We start from the raw sequence: 27,062 nt of genomic DNA, 5'->3' as shown, positions 1-27,062 counted from the left end.
TTGTAGGCATCTTGTTTATCACCAAACATTGTACTTCTGGGTTTTATTGAATATTTATTGGCTAAGATTTGCTTTTCAGATCTTGCAGAGGTGGATATGTCTGCATTTATTTTTGGGAATTAACATAACATTATTGGAAGCTTGATGAATAGCCTATGGATGCTTGCCACTAGAATTAATGCATTTATTATTCATGACATTGCCTAAACCAGAACCAAATAGATCCAATTTATTGAAACAGGAACTGTGAAACTTGAGAGAAACGTAATTTATCGATGGATTAGGATAGAAACCTTAACACATTCAGTGTAGTAGATATGGCTAGAGGAAATTGTAATGAAAACCATTGTGCAAGATCAACTGTAGACTCTATTTATTATTAATTTGTCAGTTTGACATTTTCTGTACTAGATTATTGACAGCCTGTGACTTCTTTTGATCACTCCATCGACTCAGATGCTAGTAATGTCTTACATTTAGAGATGTGAATGAGGGCAGTGATCCAGCCTCTGGTTTCACTGTGATTCACTGTGACAGAATTTCATGTTTGTTCACAGTTTCCATTGAGCTGCTTTGAACAGAAATATGAAAATTTCTCCTTGGCATTGAAACTGTATTTTTGCTTCCTTGAGTGTGTGTGTACTATTAGCTGAAAGTTGGACTTTATCAATAGAACTTGGTCATTTAACTTGCAAAAAAATTCAGTGGCTGGATCAGCCCCTATGATAGCCTACACAGAATGAAAGAGAAGAAAAATGGCTCTTGGAAGACTCTTCTTTCGGTGTGACATCGAAGCATGGGAAGGCCTGGGAATGTAATCTCTAGTTCCACAATTACAGAGGAAAAGGGAGGTCCCTGGTGCTGTTGGGAAGGAGAAGGCATCCCAAAGGGCTGCCCAGACAAGACTTGCTGCTGCATTTGCTCCTATAGCATCTTGACTTCTGTGACAGCTTTGGTAGTGAAATATGAGCTTTTGGGGATCTGCTGTGGATAATGCACTGCTGCTGGTTGCTGGCTGGTTCCTGTGCCCTGTTCAGGTCAGGAAAACCATGAGGTTTCACAGGCTGCTCCCTTGCAATCTTGAGAGCAGTCTGTTTTCTCTCCTTTCCATGTACCTTGGCAGAACCCTGTCACACCATTACTTTTATTTTTTCTCTGTGATGGTGTAAATAGATAGGAAATACATCTTCTGCTTATCATTTAATGCTACTACTTTTCACAGGAAATAAGGATAGCACTGGGTTTTCTATTTATAAAAACACGGGCTTAACCTTATCACATTTATGTAAAGAGCAATTTGATGGGGGTCTGGACACACTGATCTGCTGTTTGGACTGAGTGTAGTTCTGACGTAGTTCTCTTAACTACACAAAGCTGCAGACTGCAAAGTGCGTCAGACAGGAAATGGCTTCATTTCAGGGATAGAAGGGTGTGATGATGCTTACCACCCCTGCTTAAAAAAAAAATCAGTTGTAGATCATTTTCAACCATCTCATTTGCAGCCCACTGAAGGCTTGAAACTGAAGGTTGCTTACCAGCAGCCTTTTGGCACCAATTGCTAATGCGTCCTCTTCTGGTGAACTTTGTCCAAAGATGTGTCCTTCTCCTGAGTCCTGACTCAAACCTGTCTCTTTAAAGTTTGAAGCAACATCTGCTGAATTCAGCTGGATTAGTTTAAAACCAGCAGAAAGTGGTACGTTCAACTTTGTCTTACCGAAGGGTGAGAAATGGCCGAAATGTAAAGTGGATTTGTATTCTCACAAAGTGTGTATTTTAACTGATTTCTACATCTCCATGAAGATCTAATACTCTTGGGGGAAAGCCAGTTATGTTACTGGATGTTGCTTGTCTGAACGTGGTAACAGAGATTTCTGTAGGAAATTGAGTGGAAGCACTCACAAAAAGTGCTGTTGACTGTTGCTGAGTTTATGCCTATGTTAAAGGAGTTGAAAGGGTCATATGTCATATCTTCATAGATAATCTGATTCATAAACTCTTTTCTTCAAATATTTGGATCTTAGTTTTGATGATGCCACCAGAAGCTGGACAGATTTTCCTCATTTTTACATGTGTCGTCACTGTAATGAGTGCAGTTTGAGTGAGTTTAGAAGGAATTTGTTCTTTAACATGGAACACAATAGGTAAATTTGGATATTGTGATAATAAATTGATTTTAATTCAGTAGATCTTTCTCTATCTCTGTGAATCTCAGTTCAGTTGACAGGAATGTAAAATACTCTGCATTTAGGTTGGCATAGTTTGGGCACAGCTTATGGAGTTTTGGGAAGTCTTTTCCTTTCAGTTATAACTAGCTCTGAAACCATTTGGGATATATTGTGTTGTGCTTTACCACGCCTACTACGCCACGAGTCCCATGTTTCAACATTTCATCAAGCAAAATGACACAGCTGTGCTGAAGGACTGACTTGCACATCCAGTCTACCCTTCTGAAGCCCACGTACCTGCAGTGATTTCTTCTAGTTTGCTACTGCCTATTTTTTTTCTTCTTTTTACAGTATCACTTCAGCAGCTCTTGGATGGCTCTGACTTGGTAATATGGACTTGCAGATGTCCTGGTGTACTCACTTAAGCACTGAAGAGTCAGACAGCCCCTTCATACGGAATAAGTTGATAAAAGCAATTGATCTAATCACATTTCAATACCATGGGTATTGAGTATTGAGTAATGCCTTAACTGATTCCTTAATGCAATCTTGATATATCTGAATTATGGTGAAGGACTTGCCCAGCTTCTCTTCTGTACACCAGCTTTCAGACCAGATGAAAATGGATTTATGGGAGATTTGGAAAGCCTATGTGTTTTGGATATAGATATCGGTAATGTGGAAATAGCTTTAAGAGGCTTCTGTGTGATATTTTCTAGTTAGCATTGGTAGCTGTCTCTGATTGCTTACTTAGGAGGGAATGAATGCATTAAGAGAAGACTCTGCTTTTTCCCTGCAAAGAAGACATCCTGGATCATCTTTATTTGAGCAGCTTCAGGCATGTTGTTCCCTTCACTTTCAGATTGTAAACCTACACTTCTTGTTCTCATTCCTGTGGTAATGAAAGAGCTTTGCTCTGGAGTACTGGCTTCTCTTCAGCTGTCTTTATTTTTCCTCCTGGGAAACAGTTTCAGTGTGTCAGAACTGTTTGGCCAAGAACCTGCCCAAATCTGTCTGTAGTATTTCTCTCATTAAAAGCCTGCTTCTTGCTCTTCACAAAAAAAAAAAAAAAAAAAAGTCATCTGTGAAGGGTAACAAAAGATTAATTGTGGAGAGTTGGGACTTGGCAGAACTGCATGTAAATGAAGTGCTTTTTTGGAAGCTGCATTGCTTGTCTCGCAGATGAAAAAATAAATGTGAAGTATTCAATGTGTATCAGTGAATTAATTCATTTGAATGCCACTTCCGCTTCTCTTCTCGTTATGGGGAGGGGAGCACCGGAGATTGGAATTCTAATTGCTTGACCGCAGCTTCTAATTTGTGGTGTACCAAAAGGGCATGGATCATTAATTAGTACTGGATATAAGGATCTCTGGGGTTGAGGTACAACATCAAACGGATGAATTTAGATAACTCTTTACTGAAATTACAGTCTATCAGTAAATTGAGTTACAATAATGAAAGCATTAGAATTTTTTTCTCAGTCTTTGCAAGTTTCTGTCTTTGCAGAATGTGTTCTGGTGGTCTTAAAGAATATAACATTTTAATACAAGTATTTATTTAATAATTGTGTTTATCTTATAAATATATCCATATATATCCTTTAGGCGTACGGTCACATGCCTAAAGCATAGTCATGCGTAACTTGGAGTTATTGTTCAACTGCATGCCTTATTTCATTTTATTTAATGGTTTGGGTTTTCATTCTCTTAAGTAGCATCACCGGCAGTTTAAGAAGTGTGAGAACAGTGTTCTCTATAGCTGCTTGCCTTTTCAGTCAGTACCTGGATTAATGCTGCTATACCCAAAGGGAAATCTGCTGCTTGAGTGTAATGGTCTGAAAAATGAACATTATCAACATTATTACTTTAAAGTCCAATAGTCTGTATTATATTTTTAGTAGTTTAAAAACTTGATGGTGTGACTCCAGTTGCACATTAACACTGCTGCATTCAAGATTCTCAGGTAATGCAGCAAGGAACAGGAATATGCCCATGATAGACACTGATATCAGCTTGTTTTCTTCTGGCTGGATTAGGAACTAGTTAATGGATAGACTGTAGAATGTAGACCTGTGGGGTCACTATAAATTTGTAGGTGTAGTCAGGTTTCTGATGCAGTGGTATAAACACAGTGTTCTGCAGGGTTTGCATCCAGACTTTAGATAAAACATGTGGATCATCTGAACAACGTCTGCCTTATCTTAGCTAAAGTCCTAAACTGGACTTTAGTTGTGGGCATATAATTATGGGCATTGACGGGACTAAATGGAAAACAGTGGCTCTGAAATTTAAGTTATAAAAAAAAAACAGTTCTAATTGGATTAAGCTCTGCCACCTGTTCTGTTTCTACATTCCATTTGTACATTTACTTGTATCTATTTAGGGGGCTTTTAAAAAATGAAACACATTTGAAAATGCAGGAGCCTTAAAATCTGTTTGTAAAACTATCAAATTCAGCAATGAATCTCTGCTTATATTTGGTGGGAATTAGGACGTAATTAATACAAATATACTAAAATCATTTTTTTTTTAGACAGGAAACATACATTCACTTATTTTTTTAGTTCTCATGTAGAATTTTGTAGCAAGATGGTGTTCAACAGTGTGTTTTGCCCGTATATCAGTGGATCTTTAGTCATATGAGTCTCTGGGGCTGAGTATCCATCCATCTCTTGTTGAAAGTCAGCAGAAATTAGATGTCAGGGAGCTCAGAAGTCGACAGGAGCCTTCCTAAGACTCTTTTCCTCCAGGTAGTCTTCTTGGCTTTTGCTGTATTTGGGACTTGGTTTGTGGAAAGAGAATTACACTTCGCGCTCTCTCTCCTCCTGCTCACACTTCCTCTTATACAGGAGTTCCTGAAATAGTGCAGCTGCCTGCCGCGAATTCACCGCTGTATCGCATGGAAACTTGGCTTCTTGGCACATGGGAAGGATGAGTCTTTTCTCTTCCTGCATCTTGGGAATTAAATTCACATTTTGCGTTCCCACTTATAGCTTAGGATTAGAGCCAGATTTTTCACTTCAGCTTCCTTCCTTCCCTTGCCCCTCTCTCCTTTCCTTAATTAAAAGATGCTCAGGTCTAATGCATACAGCTGCGGCTGAGAGAGGATGAGAATAGCACATAGGAAATAGATACACTGTTGTGACCCAAACCTTTATTTAGCGGCATATTTGCTGGCATGTCACTGTAGATGACTTCAAAAGCATATTGGATTGCTTTTTTCAAGAGGTTAATTGATAATCCCTAATTTTAAAGGAAACAAAGCTTTTTTAGCAAAACAACATTCTTAGAGCTTTAGCTTTCCTCTGTTCCATGTTAATGGCAAAATCATATTAATTCAGAGGAAGCAAGAATAGATTCACCACATCCAGGTGTCTTCAGTCTCTCAGATTCCCAAAGTACACCCCAGATGAGCTTTTAAGAGCCAAACCTGTACAGCACAGAGAAAAACTACCCATTATCAACACCTTTGAAAATGGGATCATTTATGGAATTCTCAACGGTGAGCAATTATCTTGGGAGTTAGACAGCACAGATTTTGAGACCGTGGAATCCAGTGAGGTACCTACAAAAAAATCAGTCTCAACAACTTTTGTTTTATTAACTTTCTGGAAGCTCCGTGGAATCTTATGACAGCACTTCTATGAGCACTAAAGAAGTGAATTTCAAAAATTAACCAGGATAGTGTGGGACAAAGAAATTCAAACAGTGTTTTTGATACATCACAACTGATCCTTCTTGGGAGAGGAATGTCTGATGAAATATCTAAAACCAGAGGTTCTTACAACTGAAGTGAACAGATTTTAAAAAGAAAGCACTTCGGCAAGATGTGCACTGAGGTGATTTAGAAGAAAAACAGCAATAGATGCTCAGAGGTGTGCTCTAGTTTTGCACAGGTATTTGTCTTAGTAAAGCTGTTCTGAAGTGCACTGAAAACAGTGCTGCTAAAATCACCCACCTTATCTGTGGATTTGCCAGAAACATCATTCTGGTTCTCCACTCTGAGTATTTCCATTACCTTCATTTTGAACATCAAACAATTCTGTCTGCTTTTCTCCTTCACCACAGCGCCCTTTTGTAATTTTCCCATCTTTTTGTTATTAAATCATTCTCATCCTCTTCAGCCAACTGACACAATGATCTGCACTATTTCCTTGAAATCCTCTCTCACAGATTTTAATAACATCTCCTCATAAGTTTGCATTACTCCTGCCCTTCCAGCTCATCCCATTGCTGTTAGAATGGTATCGTCAAGTGACAGCAGCCAGTTAGACAGCCACATCTGCTCAAGCGAGACATGTTCATTTGCACAAGGTGCTTGAAGGTGAGATGCTTCCTTGGAGGAGCTCTGTTGGGTTTGTGGAGGAGAAGGACAGCTCCCCACCGAGAAGGGGTGAGTGAGTGCAGCAGTACTGTGAAGGGCTTTAGGGAATGTATATCAAAAGTGATTGGGACTTCCCAAAAGTCATTCCAGTATAGGAAAAATATTGCAATATTTGCCTGCATGAAGAGTGGGATATTGAGTGTAAAAGAGTTGTTAATTTCTGCATACAAGTAAGATTGTTTGGGATTACTATATTCCCTATATAGATATGTGCGACTACGTATGTTGAAGGAGGCTGAGATCTAGTCTGGTACCACGATTATCACGAAAAGCTTGAACTCAATTTTATTTCCCTCGAGAAGGCTAATAGGTGAATTGATTTTTGTTTAGTGCAGACATGTACATACAAGTAAATCAGCTGAAACTGCTTCCCAACAAGCAGAAGTAGCTGTTGAGATCAGTGACAGGGAGCTGACAGGCGTGAACCAGGAGCGAGATGTGAGTTCCCAGCGCTGGGATATCACTGGAGCATTTTAGATAAGTGAATAATAGATCCACTGCTTCTTCACTGAACATTTTTCTTACGAATTTTCCTGTAGCTCATCCAGCTCACAGCTTCTGTACCTAAAAATTGCTCCACGGGAGTTCAGAGCCTGCTGAGCAGAGGTCAGATGGCACTCCTGGCCTTATGTTCCATGGATCCTTATGTTCTTATTTGACCTATTCTGTCCTTTTCTCCTGTTTTGCTCATTGCACTGTGCTGAGATAGGCTGCAATCAAATCTCAACCTTTTGTGTTTGCGCAACTTTCAGCGCTGTGACTCTAGACGTATGAAGGCTGCTCTGAAAGTAATGCCTTCTATTTTATTATGTTCGTCCACAATGTCAGAGGCAGATGATGGTGATATGGCAGTAGAGGTGGAAGCTTCGCACCAATATTCCATTACACGTTGTTTCCACATGACACATGGCCACAGAGGGGCAGCCTGATAAAATGGCATCTGACATGGAAATGTGTATGAAGCAAAGGTGCGGAATTGGATTCCTCTATGCGGAAAAAATGGCACCTATTGATGCTTGCTGGATGTTTATGGAGACCAAACAGTGAATGTAGCACAGTGATGTGGTGTGTGTTGCATTTCAGCAGTGGAGGCAGTGATGTGAAAGGCAAGCCGTGTTCAGGATGGACGTGCACAGCTGTCACACGACAAAATAGAAAGTCTTGGTCAGCTCATCCACAGGAATTGGCTGATGGTAGTGACTGAGTTGAAAAATAGTGTTTTGTAGCTGAGAATTTGCTCTATCAAAAAGTGTTGTTGTGCTCTTTGTATCTGTTGTATTTTCCATGGGAATAAATAGGTGGCATTACTTTTAGAGCGACCTGCATACCAATAATAAAAAGTGCTGAGGGTTGGTACCAGTTCAGAGGATTCCTAGTGAATGGAACTACTGAATACCTATTCATTCTTACTTGTCTTTTTTTTCTCTTCTTTTTTCTTTTTTAAATAGTGAAGTACATGAGAGAAGCAACACCCTATGTGAAGAAGGGCTCTCCAGTTTCAGAGATTGGATGGGAGACACCTCCTCCAGAATCTCCCCGCCTGGGATGTGTGTCTGCTGACCCGCTGTCACAGCTTTCGCTCTCCATCCACAGGGACAAGAAGACAATACCGCTCAAGATGTGCTACGTGACACGCAACATGACGGTGTCAGACCCTGAAAACAGGTGAGCAGGGGACTTATCGTCGAATCATAGAATCGCTTGAGTTGGAAGGGGCCCTTAAAGTCCATCTAGTCAAACTACCCTGCAGTGAGCAAGGACACCTACAGCTAGAGCAGGATGCTCAAAACCCTGTCCAGCCTGACCTTGCCTTTCTCCAGGGATGGGGCATGCACCACCCAGGTTTTGCCTGGAGCTTTGCACTGAGTAGTTGCTGGCCTCTTCATCTGTGGGGTTGGGGAGCAGGAGCTGGTGATGGGCTATAGCCCTTGTAGCAAGGAGCAAGGGAGCAGTGATATGAGAACAGCACGTCCTTGTGACTGAGCTGGGTGGTGCTGGGTTGAGTGCCCAGCTCTCGGTAAATAGAAACATGTCAGCTTTTGGGTTGTGCTAGAAAAACTCTTGGGAGCAGTAATTCAACATTTTTATTAGAAATAGAATCACAGGTTTTTGTTCTTTTCCTGATGAATGTCTGCATATTCCTGGCTGGTCTAGTCTAGTCCCAGTAAATTACATTTTCTTTTTGGTTTTTTATGAATATTATTTTAAGAATGGCCTGTTTTATCCATTCAGTTCTGCGTATTAAAGTCAAGAATAGGAGAAAAGTTCCACTTACAGGACATTAATGTGGAATTTCTGTGACTTCTTGTTTCTTGTCATAACGTTAAAAATAGGATGAGGAGCTTACTAACCCTTATTTATAACATGTGTGGAACAGCTGCACACAGTGATAGAAAAGGGACTAGTCAAATCAGTAATACAGACTGATTCTTCCATTCAAATAATGGCCTTTTTGTTTTTCTTGTGTGCTTGCTTATCAAGAAGCAGTGTGGAATGCCTTTGGTTCTCAGCAGTTATGTATAGGCATGAGCAAAAAGTACATTTTCATTTTATGACAACAATAATGAGGGGAGAGCAGAAGGGGGTTTTGGAGGATGGGTTCCCCTGTATTCTCTTCTGCAATTCAGAAACTTTATTAGTATCCATGCAATTTTCTTCCTGTATTTTTTATATTTGTTGGACCTTCGTAAGGTTTTTGCTTTTCTATGTGCAAAACCCCCCAGCTTTCCTATTTAGTGTAGCTTTGCTTTGCTGCTGCTCTTCATCTCACCAAGTGGTTACTGCCATAGTCAGTGGTAAAGGATTGCAACAGAAGTACAGTTACAAAACAGCAATTACCACTACCAGTCTTTCTCAATTTTATATCAAGATGACTGTTGATAAGAGCAGCTCTATTCATCTATCTCTGTACAGTTTAAGATGTCAGGGTTTGACAGCTGTATTGCTAGTCTGAGAGTTTGTAGTCCTCCAAGCATGGAACATGTTTAAAAAAAGTAGGCAGGTCTTGTCATTTGAATCAGCGCAATGTCATGATGCTTTACACATGCTGATGTGATTCCTTTAGCATCTTTCTCTTCTCTTTTTGTCTGTGTTATAATTCTCAACTTCTATCACTCTCCTGGTCCTCAGCTTCATGTCAAAGGTAGGAGGATTGATTCAGAGAGGCAAATGCTCACTGCTGATGGTACTTCTGTGATGGTGCTGACTTTTTTGAAGTGTGCTATGAACATACATTATTAGGTGTAACCAGGAAGTAACGCGTGGGAGAGTCACACTGCTTACTGTCATGGTTTTCATTTTGTGCTGCTCTCATTTCCTGTGGAAAGAGTGACTTCTGATTTTTACTATACTCCGACACAGTGGACAGTCTAAGTTGGATTTTTCCATCCAAGCACACGGTACTTCAGCATCATGCTAGCTGCAGTGCAGTAGTAGTGTCCCACACGCTTGTGTCTTCACTCATTTCATTTTTTTTTTAACTCTGAATACCAGCACTAGTATTTCTCAGTGGAAATGCTGTTATAATGCAATGAGCCTTTCCCACTGAAATATATCCCAAGATGGTAATCTGTTCCCACAAAAATAATTGGATCTTTGTTCACAGCAGAGACCAAACCATGTCCTTACATGCTTATGACACTTCTGTTTTATAACCGAGTGACCTGACGCACATAGATCTTATAACTGATGGTGTCACTTTGCTGTACAGTTTTAGAAGAGCACCGCTGGCAGACTGCCAAAGCATATGCTGACCATAAAAGGTCTCCTTTGGACTACATCTGAACTAATTTTCAGGGATCGCTAAGACCAAGTGTGGATTTAGTAAGCATGAGGTGTCCAGTGCAGATGTTTCTCCCGCATTGGTCACAGCAGTGTGGTGGGACCATGCTTAGCTGGTTTGACTTTTAGCATGAGAAGATACCCGTTCTAAAGGATCGAGAAGGGAAAGCCTGTTTACTGACACTGAATCATCTTCGCTTCTTAGAAAGTTGGGCTGAAATGTGAGTTTAGCAAGCATGGAAGAAGTTAAACTTCTGGCTTTCCCACTAGAGCTGGTGGCCTTGCATTGGATTTCTGCTTCTCCTTTTAGACTAGACGCTGTTAAGGAATTGCTAAGTCCGTGTCTACCCTCTGATAGTTTGGTGAGCTTGTTGTTTCAGAGGAGAAGTGAGATTTGGTGCCTTTGGAGCCAGTGGTTCTCAGATGTCTCCTTCACACAACCTGCCTGTGAGTTCAGCCTTCAGTGAGATAAGGGATTGTTTTCCCTGTTAGCTGATTAAAACAGCTACAAGATAGCTAGGAGAAAATCCCGTGTAATGGAAACCAGCACCAAGCCTGTGTGTGTAGGAAAATATTTTTCATAGTATAAACGTGGCAACAGGAGAAAAAATGCAGAGCATTTTAGTTACATCTATGTCAGTCTCATCTAGACACAGGAACTGTTATATTTTAGTCTGGAATAAATAAGGTTAACACAATTACCACTTAGGTCTGTTGTTTGCCTGTGCTTTTACTAATGAGTGTCCTTGGTGGCAGCACTGATGGTTAATGTCAGGACGCACAGGGAGTGTACCCCCCCACTGAGGGACATGTGGGAATGGTCACAGCTATTAATACCAATATGCAGCACATCTTACTGCAGTACAGAAAGCTTTTCATCAGTTTCTGGTAATAATAGTAAGGAATAGTAGGAGTGTCAGTAAGGAATAGGAGAGTGAGGCAGACTGGGACCTGGTTACTGCAAATGCAGCTGGAGAATTAAGTTGCTTCATTGCTTTGATTAAAATAGGTTTTTTTTCGCATTCAGAAGTATTGATTTCACTAAAGTGTTTGCAAGATTTACTACAAAAATGGTGCTCTTCAAATTGGTTCCTTTTGTACACTTTTTTTTTTTTAATTCTGATATTGTTTAAAAACTTGTCAGTAGTGAACAGCATCAGAGTCAATGAGACTTAACACGACCCCATCTGGAGTACTGCATCCAGTTCTGGAGCCCGCAGCACAAGAAGGACATGGAGCTGTTGAAGCAGGTCCAGAGAAGGGCCACAAAGATGATCAGAGGGCTGGAGAATCTCTCCCACAAGGACAGGCTGAGAGAGCTGGCGTCTGGAGAAGAGAATGCTCCAGGGAGACCTTATTGCAGCCTTCCAGTACCTGAAGGGGGCCTACAGGAAAGCTGGAGAGGGACTTTTTATAAGGGCAGGTAATGGACAAGGAGAAATGGTTTTAAACTGGACGAGGGTAGATTTAGACTAGATATTAAGAAGAAGTTCTTTACTGTGAGAGTGGTGAGACACTGGAACAGGCTGCCCAGAGAGGCCAGGGGGGCTTTGATCAACCTGGTCTAGAGGGAGGTGTCCCTGCCTATAGCAAGGCGTTGGAACTAGATGATCTTAAAGGTCCCTTCCAACCCAAACCATTCTATGTGAATTGTAACTGGTGTGACACTTACAAAGAAGTTACGTAAACATGAACAGAAATATCCTTGTGTGTGATTCTAAAGTGAAGTGTCAAAATCTTAAATGTAAAACAAACTGGTGAATTTGGATGTATTAACTTCTATTGCAGTAAGGAATGAAAACAAAAGGTAAAACTTTCTTAAAAATAAAAGCTTAATTTCAACCAGATTTAATACAACATTTTCAAAGCCAGTCTTAGCACCAAAAGAACTTGATTTGATTCCAAACATAAGCAAAATAATGCAAAAATGAAATAAAAATAGAAGCATCTTTAAGTAGAAGTCAGGGAGCTGCGGCACTGTTCTAGCACAGAACTGTCTAAAAAGGAATTTACTGAATGTTTTCCTAATGCATTTTTAGCTATGAGACTGAATGATTATTTATATGTGTGGTGTCTGGAATAGAAGTAAGAATTCCATGCCTGTTCAGTAAAACTCTGTGAAAGCTGTGTGTGTATGGTTTGGAACCTGCCATGCTTCCAGCACACCCAGTCTCACTATTGATCTAAAACACAACTCTTACACTTTGGAGGGGTCACGGGAAGGAATTACAAGACTTTGAGTTGTTTGGTTCCTGCAGCTCTTCAAGATCATGCCTATGTAATTTAAATGCAACCACATGGGGCAGGGAGACAGGAGTCAGTCAGTGCAAAAGAGCCTGGACGTGGGGTGGCTCATGTCTCACCCGCCAGCTTCCTGAATGGAAACCGTGGCCACACTGTGATGTTGCCAGGCACGTGTGGCCACTGGTATGCAAAGTGAAGGCTGCCTTCTCCTTGAGGAGCAGTGTGATTTAAGTGTGAAGCATTGCAGCCTGTGGTTTTTTTTCCTGCTTACTAGGGAGGGGATGCCCCAAATCACGTAGCTGCTGTGTGACTGGTGGATGCTAGTGCTGCAGGGAGGAGAGACCACACATACAGATTGAGTTATGGCTGCTCTTGTGGTGTGTAATTCCCATTTATCTTACTTTGCTTTCTATCTCCTCCCCTCTTAAGGAGGTACTTTGATAGCACTGGGCTTGGTGAGGGACAGCTGATGCTGCATAAGAGTGTGCTGGTTGCTGACAGAAGCACAGGTGGGTGAGGTGCTGAGCCACAGACCCAAGGCTGAGGAGATGTTGAACCATTTTTACATAGTTAACTGAATTGGCCTCTAGTTTAGGAAACTTAAGTCCCTTTCCTGTTGCTGTTACTTTGTGTTCTAGATAGGCAAAATAAAGCAAAAGGAATCATAGAATGGTAGCGTCATTATGGTTGGAAAAGAGCTCTAAGATGGTCTAGTCCAGCTCTCCGCATACCACCAATATTGCCCACTAAACCATGTCCCTGAGTACCACATCTCCACGTTTCTTGAACACCTCCAGGGCTGGTGACTCCACCACTTCCCTGAGCAGCCTGTGCCAATACCTCACTACTCTTTGTGAGAAGAAGTTTTTCCTAATTCCAACCTGAACCTCAGCTGGTGCAACGTGGGGCCATTACTTCTTGTCCTATTGCTGATACCTGGGAGAAGAGACCTACCCCACCTCGCCACAACCTCCTTTCAGGCAGTTGTAGGGAGCTATAAGGTCATCACCGAGCCTCCTCATCTCCAGACTGGACAATCCCAGTTCCCTCAGCCACTCCTCATGAGACTTCTGCTCCAGACCCTTCACAATTTATTGCCCTAAATGATTACTTATATATGTAGAGGGGAGTGCAAAGGTGTAAGTACTACAATGGGCATGTTTCCAGTAAAAAAAAATCCACCCCCACCCTGGACAGAATGTAGTCATAGCTGCTCGTGCTGTTACTGAGCTGCTCTGTGGCTTTGGACAAAATCTCTGTGAAATGGAAAGAACACTCAATTTGCTGATTTGTTGTGAGCTCCTTGAGATCCTTGAATGAAAGGCATATAACACTTAATTATTGTTATTGGTATAGGCATGTTTTGCTGTTTGAATATCAGTAAATCCTTTGAAGAAGTCATTGAGCCTGTGAGAGTCCAAGTCCTGATTTATATCAGGAATTTTTGTTACTGTTTTTTTTTTTCTTGGTGGGCTGTGTTTATTTTATGTTTAGATTACTGTTAAGCTGGGGAGGAAATCGACAATGCAGCATTAAAGTAAAGCGACTTGAAAGGATCTAATTCAAATCCAGAGAACAAAACCAGCGATAATCGGGGTGAAATTGTGGTCGAGTGTCCCCTCATGCTTAAACCACAGTGTTGTCTTGGGCTGTCACCATGAGGTGTTACAGAAAGATAATCTGCCACTGTGAAGCCCTTTATGTTCTTGCTCACAAAGGGTAGTGGATTCAGGATCAAGGCATACCTGAATTTTTGCCTTTATCTCCAAAATTTTTTACTCTTGTGGATCCAAACCCTCTGTTCATATAAAGCTGGATGTGTCTTCCTGTGTTCTTGTTTCTTTCTAGTACCATAGCTGCTAATCTTCCCTCCAGATCTGCTATTTACTGGAAGGGATGAACAAAGAGGAGGTATTACAGATTTACTTAGTGTTCTCTCTAGGTAGCTGGGGTCAATGTATTCAGGGGTAGGGATATCAGATGAGAGACCCATACGAATGTAGTTCTTCTCTCACAGAATTTTGGGTCAAATCCTTAACTGCTAGTTAACAGTAGGTTCAAGTTGGGCTGTCTTGCAGTCCTGTATCATTGGCATTGTTCTTAGTGCATTTCTACAAGTGCTGGTATATTTTGGAATCTGCAAGCATCTGACCTGCTTATGGACAGTTTTCTAACTCTATAGGAACACTGAAGGCTCTAGGCTAAAAGGGTAATTTCTTTTTTTTTTTTTTTTTTTTCCGTTGTTACAGTTATTTTCCATCATTTGTGAAACCTTCTGCCAGCCAAACAGGTCATTGGTTTTGCTCTAAGCTCATATGAGCTTATACCTTAGCCTCAGTTTCTCCTTAGCCTTCCTGGTAGACCTCTGAGACCAGACACTTCTGTTAGGCCTGTCCTTTCTGCAGAACTGCATGTTTCAGTCTCTTTTGAGTCCAGTCACCAGCTAATTTTATTGACAAGAAAAAAAAAAAGAGCAAACCAAACCAAGACCTGCAGAGCAACCACAAGGGTTACACATTTACACAAAAAAAACCAGCAGTTCAGCTTGAACTATGGATCTTCATTTACTTTTATTTATTGCAATTTGGGATTGCTTTCCCTACAAAGACTGTTTAATTTTTGTTCTGTTGAATCATATTAAAGTAGTTGAATATCTTTATAATGTCCCGGAGACCTGCAGTAGCCTCTGGGCTGTAGCTTGAGAACTAAATTCCTGGGGGTACATGCCAGAACTTAGGCACACAATGAGTTTTTCTATGGGGTGCTTGAGATTTCAGTGTAGAACTCGACAGTTATGGTAAGCTGTGAATGACCTTCTTTGCATCTTTGCAACCCACAGTAGGGTTGGATTAGTAATCTCTCATTTTCTTGAAAAATATGTTTTTTTCCTGACATAATGAAATGGGACTTTCTCTGCTCCCCGTCATCTCTATTGGACAGTTCAGATCCTGGTGTCGTTCTCATCTCCAGAACAAAGAGAATGGGCAAAGAACTCCTGCATGTTACTGCAGAACAATGTGTTACTGCAAAATAATGTGTGCATGATAGAGTGTTTTTGTGAAAGGGACTGAATGTGACCTGACAGAGAGAAATAAAAATGTGTCATGGGGAGTGGGTGGCAAGGAAGGATGTGGGTGATATGGAGGTGGCAGTAACTGAGGCTGGCAGAGCAACACTTTCAGATAAATCTTTGATTAATAGACTTTCAATCAAAGACTTTCTTTCTGTGAAAAAAAAAAAAAAAGCTTGAATAAGAAGTTAACGGAGTTAAAAAGACTGTAGTGGATTTTGTGTTATATTTTTGGTGGTGGTGGTGGGTTTGATTTTTTTGTTGTTGTTGTTTTGGTTTTGGTCACTGTTTTTGGTCAATTAGGGTAGTTTTGAAAAAGTCAAAGAATTCTGATTTTTCCAGCCAGCTTCTACTGTAGAAGATTGAGCTGAGGAACAGAAATAGGAGTAAAGTAAGTGGAAATGAATCAGGAGAGTGCTAACAGTACGAAGAAACTGCCTTGAGAAATACATGAAGACAAGAGAGAACAAACTAAGAAAAGGTGATGGAGAAAGGAGCTAACTAATTAGTGAAGGGAACCAAGAGACTGAAAACTGCAATAAACTTTACTTAGTGAACATTATTGGAAAAAAGAGAAAAATCACAAATGAAATACGTCACAAATTAAAGGACAAGGAAGAGCTGTGTGAGTGCTGTGGGGAGGGTCAGAGGAAGGCAGTTATGTTTTGTGTACATCTGTATGTAAGGTATGTAAGTGTTAACATCCATGCTGCCCCTAAATAAAGTTGGAGAGCAATTTTAGCACCACTGAGATCTGCCAGACAGAAGAAGTTGATGTGTTTCAATTTCCTGTGTTGCTCCTTGTACCCACAGTCTTTATGTTACTGGTTGTAGCCAGCTATCAATTTAAAAACCCCTTTTCCTACCTGGCTGTGACCCTGTGCTATGTGCTGGGCTTTCCCTCGCTTATCAGTGGGTCTTCAAATTGGATTTCAGTCTTACAGCTCAGGTCTTGCCTGACATGCTGATAATTGAATGGTTGGATTTTCAGCTTCTGTGTTCAAAACTACTCTTTCCTACACCTTCTGAAGTCATTTGTTTTGCAGCAACTTGCAAATTATGGCCAGTAAGGGCTGCTATCTTTGGTGCCCCAGCTCAACATCAGTAGGTGCCAAGGCTGGGCTGTAGCGCATAAGTTTTATGCACAGACATAGCTATTTAAATAGCCTACTGTCAATTCCTGCTTTAACGCACATTTCTGCTAATTGAAAATCCTTTTTCCCCGAGGTAGGAATCAGAGTTACACTGGAGTTGTTATTTCTTCTCATCACTTACACAGAGATTTTCCATTGATCTCCGAGTCTATTAAAAGGGAAGATGAGCTCCCTGCCTGTGCTGCCAGCAGTGGCAGCGCCGGGAGGTGACATGTGCCTGTCGTCACTGAAGAGGCCGGCAGCATCTCTGCAGTGCTGCCTCCCAGGTGCTTTTTCCTCCTTGGCTTGCAGAGGCCAATAATTGATCCAGAGAGAATTTGTGGTATTGTCATCGTGGCTGCTTGTTTGTTTCACTTGGCAACTAAATGGCGATGCCTGGGATTTCTCGATCATCTAAGCCAAAATGTGGCATGTAAAGCAATGAAATACTCAGGCACGTGCTGCTCGATGGAGGTGCACCTGCTGCCTGTCTCCGCCAGCGAGACTTTCTCCTCTGACAGTTCATCAGCAAGGCACAGAGATCTGTAAGCAGCCTCACTCATTTGTCTCCTTTCTGCAGAAGTTTTCATCCCTGTTTGTAGGTCATGTCCCCATCTTTCACCTGGCTCCTGCTACAGCCTTGTCCTTTCTCAGAAGACATCTAATTCTCCTCCAAGTCTGTGATACCTTATTTGCGCAGCTGAGTGAAACCGTCTGCCTTTGTCTCTGAGCTGTCTCGATCTGAAGGGTCACTTACCGCTATTACCAGCCACACTCCGTTGCTTTTTACTTTGTCCAGATGCAGCTCAGACTGCAGGAGCAGCATGCTTTGAGGTTGGTTGAGGCTATACTAGAGGTGCAGTTTTTGGCACTGAAACAATTATTTTCCTAGCATTAATATTTTCCCTTTTACTGTTAGAGAATTGCTTCTATGTAAGACCACAGCGAACTCAGCATCTTCTAGCCTTACATGTCCAACTTGTTAGTTCCATGTTTTTGTTTCCCTTCTATTTTTAGGTTTTAATAGAAAAAATTTTTGTTACTTACATGTATCAAATATATTATGTATTTTCTATGCTGCCCAAAATAGTTCCTCTTCACTCAGTGTGGCCCAGGCAAGCCAAAAGGTTGGACACCCATTTTAGGCAGTGTCATTTTGAGGTTAAATCTAGTTCCTACTAGTACTATTGTAGCAAAAATAAGAAGGAAAAACACAAGAAGGAAAAAGATAAGAGGTCTTTTGTGCAATATGGAGAAAGAAGTCCACTTTGTAACATCCACAGACATTTTGTAAGTACTGAATGGCTTTCATTGTCATTATGGGTAGACAAGGCGGTGTATGACATACCCTGCAGGTCATTCAGTGTTGGCACGTGGTGATGTCAGCAAGTCCACTGCAGAACAAAATCCTTCCCTTACTTGCATGCTCTGCAACTCCATTGATAGTCCTTTTAATAATGCCCAGCTCGCAGCAAATGGAAATGAAATCAACTGCGACAGCTCATTAGTGATATATACACCTTCTGCGTGGCCATCAACCTAGTCCAGCTCCCAAGAAACAAGGAGCTACATCTGCAGTGACTGCTTTAAGTGGAAAGTCAGCAAGTAACTTAATACAGCAAGCACTGTTGTGACAGCAAGGGGACCTGGAGACTTTCACACAGAAAATTTGTTCTTGGTTGCCAAATAGTGTTTGCTTTGTAGAATTGCTTTCACCTCCATTTAAGCGCATCAAACAAACATGCTTCTTGTATGCTGGGGAATTCACTGCGCTGCCTACTGTCTCTGTGGAATATTTTCCTTGGCGACTCAGCCCGATATTTCCATTGCTTGATTTTAACAAACTTTATTCCTGGTTCATCTTCTGATGCTGCGTGGAGAATTAAACAAAAACCTTAATGGTTTGGTTTTTATTATATAAAAAACCATAGCTATGTAAATGTTATATTTGACTGTGTTCACCAAATCCCCCCCAATGCTGGAAGACTTCCTCTATTTCTACACTCAAAAAACAACAAAATTATTAACCACTGTTTCCTGTGTAGACAATGAAAGGGGAATGGCACGAGCAGTTTGGCCCTCAATCCCTTTTTAAGTTTGCAAAGTCCATGGCAGAGTGTTTTGTTCCCGGCTATATTGGTGCAATATCAAAGAAGCGTGATGGACTTGAATAACTCTGGCTCCAGCTTATCATTAACTTCAAGGGATTTACTCCACACTTTAATCAGTCACCGAATACATAGTCTGACTCAGGAAAAGGCACAAAGTGTAAAGCAGTGCCTGATTTGGTCCAGAGCCAATGGTGTTGGGAGAAGTGCTTTCAAGAGATTTGATAAAGAGTATTTCTGAGATAATGAATGCTCCTACACAGAAGCCTTATCAAATGTGGAATGAATATGGTCTATCAAACATTTGCTTTCAACTTCTGCTCCTCTGTAAAGTAAAAGCGCTGGAAGTGGTGAGGGAGGGAGGTTTGGCTTCTTAGCAAGGTTACGGCATTTGGAGGCGCTGGGTTTTGTGTCACCTCCATGTTCCGTGGGTGGAAAATGGGATGCTGGAAATACTCTTCTGCTTAGAGAAACTCTTTGAGAAGGAGAGAGAAAATTACTCTTTTATTATGAGGTTTGCCAAATGATCTCTGAGAAAATGTGATATCATTCATATGCATTGCCAAGCTGGAGAGGTGCCGCGCATCTTGGCAGCCATCTAGAGCTAACATATAATTCCTTTGGGTTGGTATGGGCTTTATCAGAAACAGCTCCATATGCAGTATTTACATAACTGTGGTGGAGTGTGAGAATAAACACAGCTGTGGCATTGCCCTAAATATTTCAATTCTGTGGGGAATTAAGGGAACTTTATCACTGAACTGCAGATAAACATAAGTCAGTAAGCGGTGGTCAGTTTAGCCAAGGAACAAATCAAAGCTACAAAGGCTGGACTGCTTGGAAGCATTTAAGTACTTTAGTATTGGAGTTTACTAAGGTCATTGGGTTTTCCTTTTTTTTTGCTTTTCAAAAAATATGGAAATACCATCAGTCAGCTGTTAAACAAAAATCATCTTCCAAATGGACTGGTGAAACAAAGCAGCTAGACCAAAGGGCAGAAAATAGGAGAGTTAATAGGGACATAGTGCTTTCAGCATGTGACTGCAGTGGCGACCCATGGCTTACCAGGGGGATTATGAGAGAGTTTCTGTCAGGATCTCCACACCAAGTGGTCTCAGAGGTGGGAGTTCTGGATCTCTGAAGGGAAATCTGTAAGGACAGCTTCTTAGAGATAGTTCAGTGCGCCAATCCCATAGCAGAGCTCAGGCAGTTAAGAGTTTAGACTTTAATCCTTACTGTAAGAATAAAAACGGTCCCCTGCCTAGCAGCTTGCACGGGCATGATACTTGCCAATGTATTCCTTAGGCTGGACCAGAGCGGTGGATGACAAGACTCAATTTCAGTGCTGTCAGTGCAGTATTTATTCCCGTTTTGAATTCAGTTTTGTAAGTGTAGCATTTTGTCCCGTCTTCCTGTCACTCAGGTGATGGAACGAGGCAGTCTGTCTGCAGTTGTTAGTGTGTCAGCATCCAGCTTTGATTGCTGGCAGGCGATCCCCAGAACAGCCCCATTAGAAGTCACTGAGAGTAAGTATTCTAGCAAGCATGATGCTGTATGTGTGTGTGTACATGTACAAGAATATATACGTTGATAACACAGTTCTATGCATATGTATTAGAATATGTTATGAGATCTCAAACTGAAATAGTGCTCCCTAGTTTTGAATCAATGAAAAAACTGTTAAGAGCTGTCTAAATGTTCGTTATTTTAGAGGACAAAACTATTGCAGAAATAGCAAACAGCCGCCATGGAGGGAAGTACATTTGGATGAAAGCTCAAGTTGAAAACTACTTGTTTGTATCCAACTGCTTAAAGAGTTGAAGTGTACTCCAAGCTGTAGGGAAGCAAGTTGCCCCTGGAACATCTTTCAGCTCTAGATAATATATTTTTAAACCAAAGGTTGTCACAGCTCTAACTTCAAAGAAATGATGTGAGCTTGCTATTTCTTTGCAACTGCAAAAGTAGCAAATTCTTCTGTGTCTTTGCAGTACTTGTTCAGCACTCTGTTTGCAGCATGAGATGCGGTGACTTTGGAGATGGGAGTGCTCTTACAGAAAGCAAGCTTTGCGAAGAGCATTGTTTGACAAAATCCACACTGTGCAATAACATTTTTCAAGGCTGCTACAGCACTGTTATGCTGTCCAGCTATTTTTTTCTCTTTAAAAGAAGTGTTGAAATGAGAAGCAGAGTGCAGAAAATACTCAGTGCTATTCCTGGCTTGTTCCCTGCCTCATCTGGATGCTTTTCTGGGTGCTTTTCCCCCTGGGTGAAATGGGGACACTCTCACTGAACTCTCTTGTGAAATGCTTTGTGATCTTGTGCCAAAAAGTGCTCTGTAAGTAGTAAGCAGCATTTTGCTAAGTACCACAGTGTGCTTTGAAAATCCAGGTCTGTGTAGTTTGTTACCATTACTTAGATGTACAAATTCAAACTCAAGCTCATGTGGCGCTGGGAGAGCGACATTTCTGATGAGAAGGCAAAGCAGTGTGGTGGCTGTGTATGTTGTTACTAACAGTCATCGAAGTAAGTACTTATCTGGAAACAGAATTTTCTTATTCTCCAGATCTGTATCATCTGATAAGGAATTTTCCTTTCAGTATCTGAAGTTGGACTCTCCGTGCACACTGGAGTGGCTACGTAAGAGCTGTTACATTCAGAAAGTGCTGAGTTCCAATGACTTTACTGAGGAAAGTGTTGCCAGTAGGAGTAGGGAAGTCATTGTCCCTCTGTACTCAGCCCTGGTGAGGCCGCACCTCAAGTAGTGTCCAGTTTTGGGTCCCTCACTGCAAGAAAGACATTGAGGCCCCGGAGCATGTTCAGAGGAGGGCGACGAAGCTGGTGAAGGGTCTGGAGCACAGGCCTTAGGAGGAGCGGCTGAGGAAGCTGTGATTGTTCAGTCTGGAGAAGAGGAGGCTCAGGGGAGACCTTATCGCTCTCTATAACTACCTGAAGGGAGGTTGTAGTGAGCTGGGGGTCAGCCTCTTCTCTCTTATAACTAGTGACAGGACGAGGGGGAATGGCTTCAAGTTGTGCCAGGGGAGATTTAGGCTGGACATTAGGAAATACTACTTTTCTGAAAGAGTGGTCAGGCGCTGGAATGGGCTGCCCAGGGAGGTGGTTGAGTCACCGTCCCTGGAGGTGTTCAAGAAACGTTTAGATATAGTGTTGAGCGACATGGTTTAGTGGGGTTATTGGTGGTAGGTGGATGGTTGGACTGGATGATCTTGTAGGTCTTTTCCAACCTAGCTAATTCTGTGATTCTGTGATTCTATGAAAGTGCGCTATTGTCTTGGCTCAGCAGTTTCTGGAAAATCAACCCACTTTTTAAACTATATAAGCAGTCATTTAGAACCCTGAACAGTTCAGTTGCTTAGTTTGGAAAGTTGTGACCTTTTCTATCTTTAGAGCAGTGTCTACTTGGAGACCTCCCCTTCCCAAAATGGACAAACAAGAGACTAGCAGCCCTCGTCCTCTTAGCCCCAGATAGCTACACAGACTGAGTTGCCTTCTGTTCTGGATTCTGCTTGGTTTTAATCAATTAATTAAAAACTCTTAATTGTTAGTCAAGCTCTGAATTGCAGGATTTTGTAATTGCATAACAAATATTTGTATTGCAGTACTGTCTTGAACCTCAACCTGAATAAATTCCAGTGAACTAATTACTCTTCTGATAGAGAAAGGAGTCGTGCGTCCCAGAGAGCAGGCAGCAGTGCTCAGGACAGAAGGCTGAGGCTCAAAGCTGAGATCGAACTTGTGCGGGTAACATTCAGGGGAAGGCACTGTGATTTTACAATGAAAGTAATGTGCAGTTCAGTGGTGGGCAATGAGCAGTGCTTGGTTTTATAATCGCTACATGAAGATAAAGCAGGCTATTATTTAGTGGGTTATTTAGCAAATGTTTAAGTAAAAGTGATCCACAAAGCTATGAGGAGCACACAAAGCCCCACTACTAATTAATTGCTACTAACTTTGCTTCTCTGAGAACAACACTGAAATAGCAGCAACTGTCTCTCACAGCATTTTTGTTGTTGTTGTTAGTAAAGGTATTGGCACAATTCTCATAACCACAGTTCCTGAAACTGTATTTGTCTGTGCTTTTGAAACCACAGTTGTGGGGTGGAAGCCCACAGGATGGTCTAGTAAACATGTTTTGGGGGAAAAACATCTCTCCCTGCAGGAGTTTGGAAAACCGTAAAAGATGTGTTCCAGAAGCAATCACACGGTTGTCGTTAGCACTTTCTTGCCATCACTGGTAGCAGGGTCTAAATGGAACGCCGAGGATATTTGTTACTCCTGGGTAAGGCCAATTACACTTGGCTTCTAGTTCATGCTTAGCAGTGTCACTGAAACTACAGTGTGGTCCTAAGAAAATTCCTTTATTAAGGATTAGTGTTTTTTGCTTCCCTTAGCTTTGTATGTATAAAATAAGCATATTGAGAAACTAAGTGTGCTGTAACATACAGCTAAAGAAGGTGGCAGCTCAACCCCAGCTTCTTCCTTCTGCTTTTTGATGGGTGCCATGGCAGGGTGCAAAGCTGGGGAGTATACTGAGGAGGAAGGGTAGGTAGCCACTCGGAAAAACTTTTTTATTATCTTTTAAAGCAGTGAACAAATGCTCCTCTTGCCTGTTATATTTGAAACTCCTATTGACTTGCCAGGTGTGGGGTTGGATCAGCATTGGCAGAGCTTCTCAAAGATCAGTAATTTGCAGTAACACCAGGGCAGACCTGACTTCAGTTAGAGGATCTCACTCTATTCAGATGTTGTAAAGGTAAGTTTTTAGTGCTAGGTCTTGAAATTAAAATCCTCCATTTTAACTGGTAGCCATCACTAAGCGAGGTAATAAATTTAGTCATCAAGCAGTATCTGAGTGAACATAATGTTTTTCCCCCCCGTTTTTCTAGACTAATTGAAGTTCATTCACCTGATGCCAAGCACACCGTGGTTCTCAGGAGTAAGGACTCAGCTACAGCCCAGGCCTGGTTCAATGCCATCCACTCCAGTGTCAATGATCTCATCCCCAGGGTGATTGCAGAGGTCAGAGACCAGCTGGGTAAAGCAGGGATTGCTGGAAGTCGAGAGATTAGACATCTAGGCTGGCTTGCAGAAAAGGTAATGGAAATGTTCTTATTTTCATATCTAAGTCCTCTCTTTCTTGCTGTATGAGGTTCTGGGTTTTTATTTGGCTTTCCTTGAAGACCTTTCTTTTCTTAATGTGCTAAATTCCATGTATTTTTGTTTTGTTTTGTTTTGTTTTAATGTAACTGGAAAGTTCCTTGAGTCTAAAGTACACCAAGTAGTGAAGGCTTTCCTGGGAGATCACAAGTTTCATGACTTGTTCAAGTGAGGTGTGGGGTATGTGTCAGAAAAATCTGATGCCAGCCTCAAAGTCCTCTGCCACTACATCACATGATCATGTATATGAGGCTGTCTGCCTTAGTCTCCCTTTCACTGCTGGTCTGGGAAGTAACCCGTGACTTGGTCCATGGTGCACCCCTCTGCCTGGCTGCAGGAGTCACTCGTGGTCTGGAGCATGAGGTGTTCCTGCTGTACCTGGGAGCCACATTTGGGCTGATCTTCATGACAGACAGAGTTTGTGACTGGAGTTCTGTTCTCATGTCTTGTACAGTTTGAGTCTCAAAGTATTTCATACCGCAGAGGAAAGCTGGTGTTTGGTTCAAGAGTAGTTTGGGTGTAGTGAGCTACAGAACTCAGACTTGTGAATGCACAGGGATGGTACCAGTATGAGATCATCTGGTCTTAAATCAGAACTTTTAAATCAGAAATTATTTTGGCACTGTACCAACTGATAGGTGTGAATTGGCTTCTGTAACAGCATTAGCATTGTGCCTAGATATACCTTCCATTCAGGTGTTGTGTTGGTGGCCATCCAGAGCACCTCAGCCTCTCCAGCTGGGCTGCATGGAGAAAAGGTCACTATATTACATACCATCCTTTCAAACTAAGCTTCTAGCTCACATGCAGAAAGCTGACTGTAATTGTCCTGCAAAGCGTACTGTAGCCATTAGCTCTGTCTGGGATTTTATAGATGAAAATACAGGAACCACAGGCATAGCTGCCATGTTTCCATTTGGGATCCCTTAAATGGTACGCAGTTGATTTTAGTCAAACAGGGCTCAAACCATGCTATTCGTAACATTGCAAAGATTGCAGAACTTTGCAGACAGATTTTATTTGTTTTCCTGTCTTTCCATATGGGAAACAGCACAGGGCTGCATTTAGTGTTGTAGGGAGTATGAAAATCTGGGGGGAATAATCTCAGCTCTTCCTTAAAACACAAAAGCCTCAGTGAGTAAATTTTCATAGTATTAAACTGGGCACCTGTAAAGTGTTCAACCTTGTTTTCCCTTCATACCCATTTCTATAAATTTAAGAAGAGCTGAGTATGTGAGTCCTTTTCTAAAATTCTCTCCTTTGAAAGAGTAACCACTCTGTAGCAGATTATGTATACCTTATACTTAGTAAATTAACAGATCATTTGAAGCGGACACATTACATGCTTCTTGTTTGTGAATATCCTCTTCTTATTTTAAAGTGTGTCATCAATAGTGCTTGGCAGTGGAGTGCATGCAGGGAGCTGTGAGACTGAGTCTGGTCCCTTAGCACAGCCACAAATGGGGTGCGTGGATAGAAGATGGGCTAGATTCCGAATAGATTCTGTTGGTATTGGCTGAAAATATTTACCATAATCCATGCTATTGTTTTAAAACTATGCAAGACTTCTCTTTTCATAATGTTGAAAGTAATGTTTCTTCATGTGGAAGAGGGACGTACCCTTAAGCTGTCTTCTTCATGACAGGTACTACATGCTATCCCATTCACACACTTCTTTCCCCTCTTATAGACCAAAGTCTTGGTTCATGTTACTGAGCATGGGTCAGTTCAAGATGCTGCTGAGTTTAGTGGCAAAACGTGTGTTGCTTTTAATAGGACCTAGTTGCAGTTCATCTCATTCCAGGGTATTTACAATGGCTGTCATCAAGAACTGGCCTTGAGAGATTTCTAACAGCCTTGTAACCGAAAGTTAATGTTTTTTTTAACTAAACTAACCATCCAGAGCTTTGCAATAGAAATGCAGTGAGGTCAAAAGATCTCAGCTTCTTCTTATTCAGGAGACCCATGTAAAAGTAGAGAGAATCTCTACATATGGTAAAAATCTGTGTTAAATTGCTTTTATTTGTTACTGAACTGTGGGCTGTAAATCCTGGATGTAAAAGATTACCTGTAGAGTGGGAGAGGATGGTGCAAACAGTACATGTGCTGTTTCAGAGGTGTTGGAGTCAGCCAGGCTAGGTGCTGACTATGGGGCATTTCTGGGCTCCATGTGCAAAAGCCAGGTTAGCCAGAAATGAAATTCTGCAGTGATTTTTGGAGCAACACCAGGAACACTAACTTCCTTCTCCTGGGGTGAACTTCCCTACATTCACTGTTGCTTAGTTTCTAAATGCCGGAGCTTAGAAAGCAAAACTATGAGGGAAGGGACCTCATTATTAGCAGCCACAAAACAAAATACGTGCCTTGTATTCCTCCCAGTGCTGCCACTAATTTCTCTCTGATATTTTGTGGCATATCTGGCCGTTTTTCCATGGATAGCAGTTGGAAGAAATCTGAACTCTGGTTTGGAAAGCTTCGTAGGCTGTAACTTCTAAGACAGCTTCTGTGGTATCAGATTATGTTACTTACATAGCATATCGTCACAGTGAATTTTCAGTAAAATGGAGTGATGCTAGCTGAGATGAATTGCTTTGGCTGTCTGGGGAATGCAAAATGTAATCCCATAGAAATTTCACCGTAATTTGCTGTGATTACTCTCTGCTTTCATTAAACTATTTCCTGGTTTGACATTTTTTATATGTCTCTGCTCTAAACTTAGCTCTAAACTTCAACCTTTACGTTACTACAAAAATAGATTCATTAGCTGAGCCTCCCTCAGGTGGGTAACATTAACATAAATAGTAGGATATCTAAAGTACTATGCAATCGCATGCTAATGGGATTCTTCCACTTTCACTGAACTCCATTAAGACTGCCCTAAATTTATGGGCAAGAACGCTCCGTCCTGTAGGTCAACCTTGTCAAGGGGGCAAGGAACTCCCTGCCTTTGCCCCAGGGTGTGCACGTGTGCCCATCAGCAGGTAAAGCAAGGGACCTGCAT

At 41.5% G+C, this 27,062-nt stretch overlaps 1 protein-coding gene across 1 annotated transcript in view; it reads left to right on the top strand.

The window, feature by feature from the left end:
• Positions 1 to 27,062, top strand: part of SNTB1 (syntrophin beta 1) — a 110,999-nt gene that overhangs the window by 47,473 nt on the left and 36,464 nt on the right. The window contains exons 2-3 of the mRNA XM_021386043.1: positions 8,000 to 8,216; positions 23,791 to 23,998. Coding sequence (XP_021241718.1) covers positions 8,000 to 8,216; positions 23,791 to 23,998 — 425 coding nt within the window. The remainder of the gene's footprint in view (positions 1 to 7,999; positions 8,217 to 23,790; positions 23,999 to 27,062) is intronic.

The sequence above is a fragment of the Numida meleagris genome, chromosome 2, assembly GCF_002078875.1.
Source record: "Numida meleagris isolate 19003 breed g44 Domestic line chromosome 2, NumMel1.0, whole genome shotgun sequence".
In the NCBI taxonomy this organism is placed as follows: Eukaryota; Metazoa; Chordata; class Aves; order Galliformes; family Numididae; genus Numida; species Numida meleagris.
The sequence above is the reverse complement of the archived record's forward strand: the minus strand, read 5'-3'. Positions and strand labels throughout refer to the sequence as shown.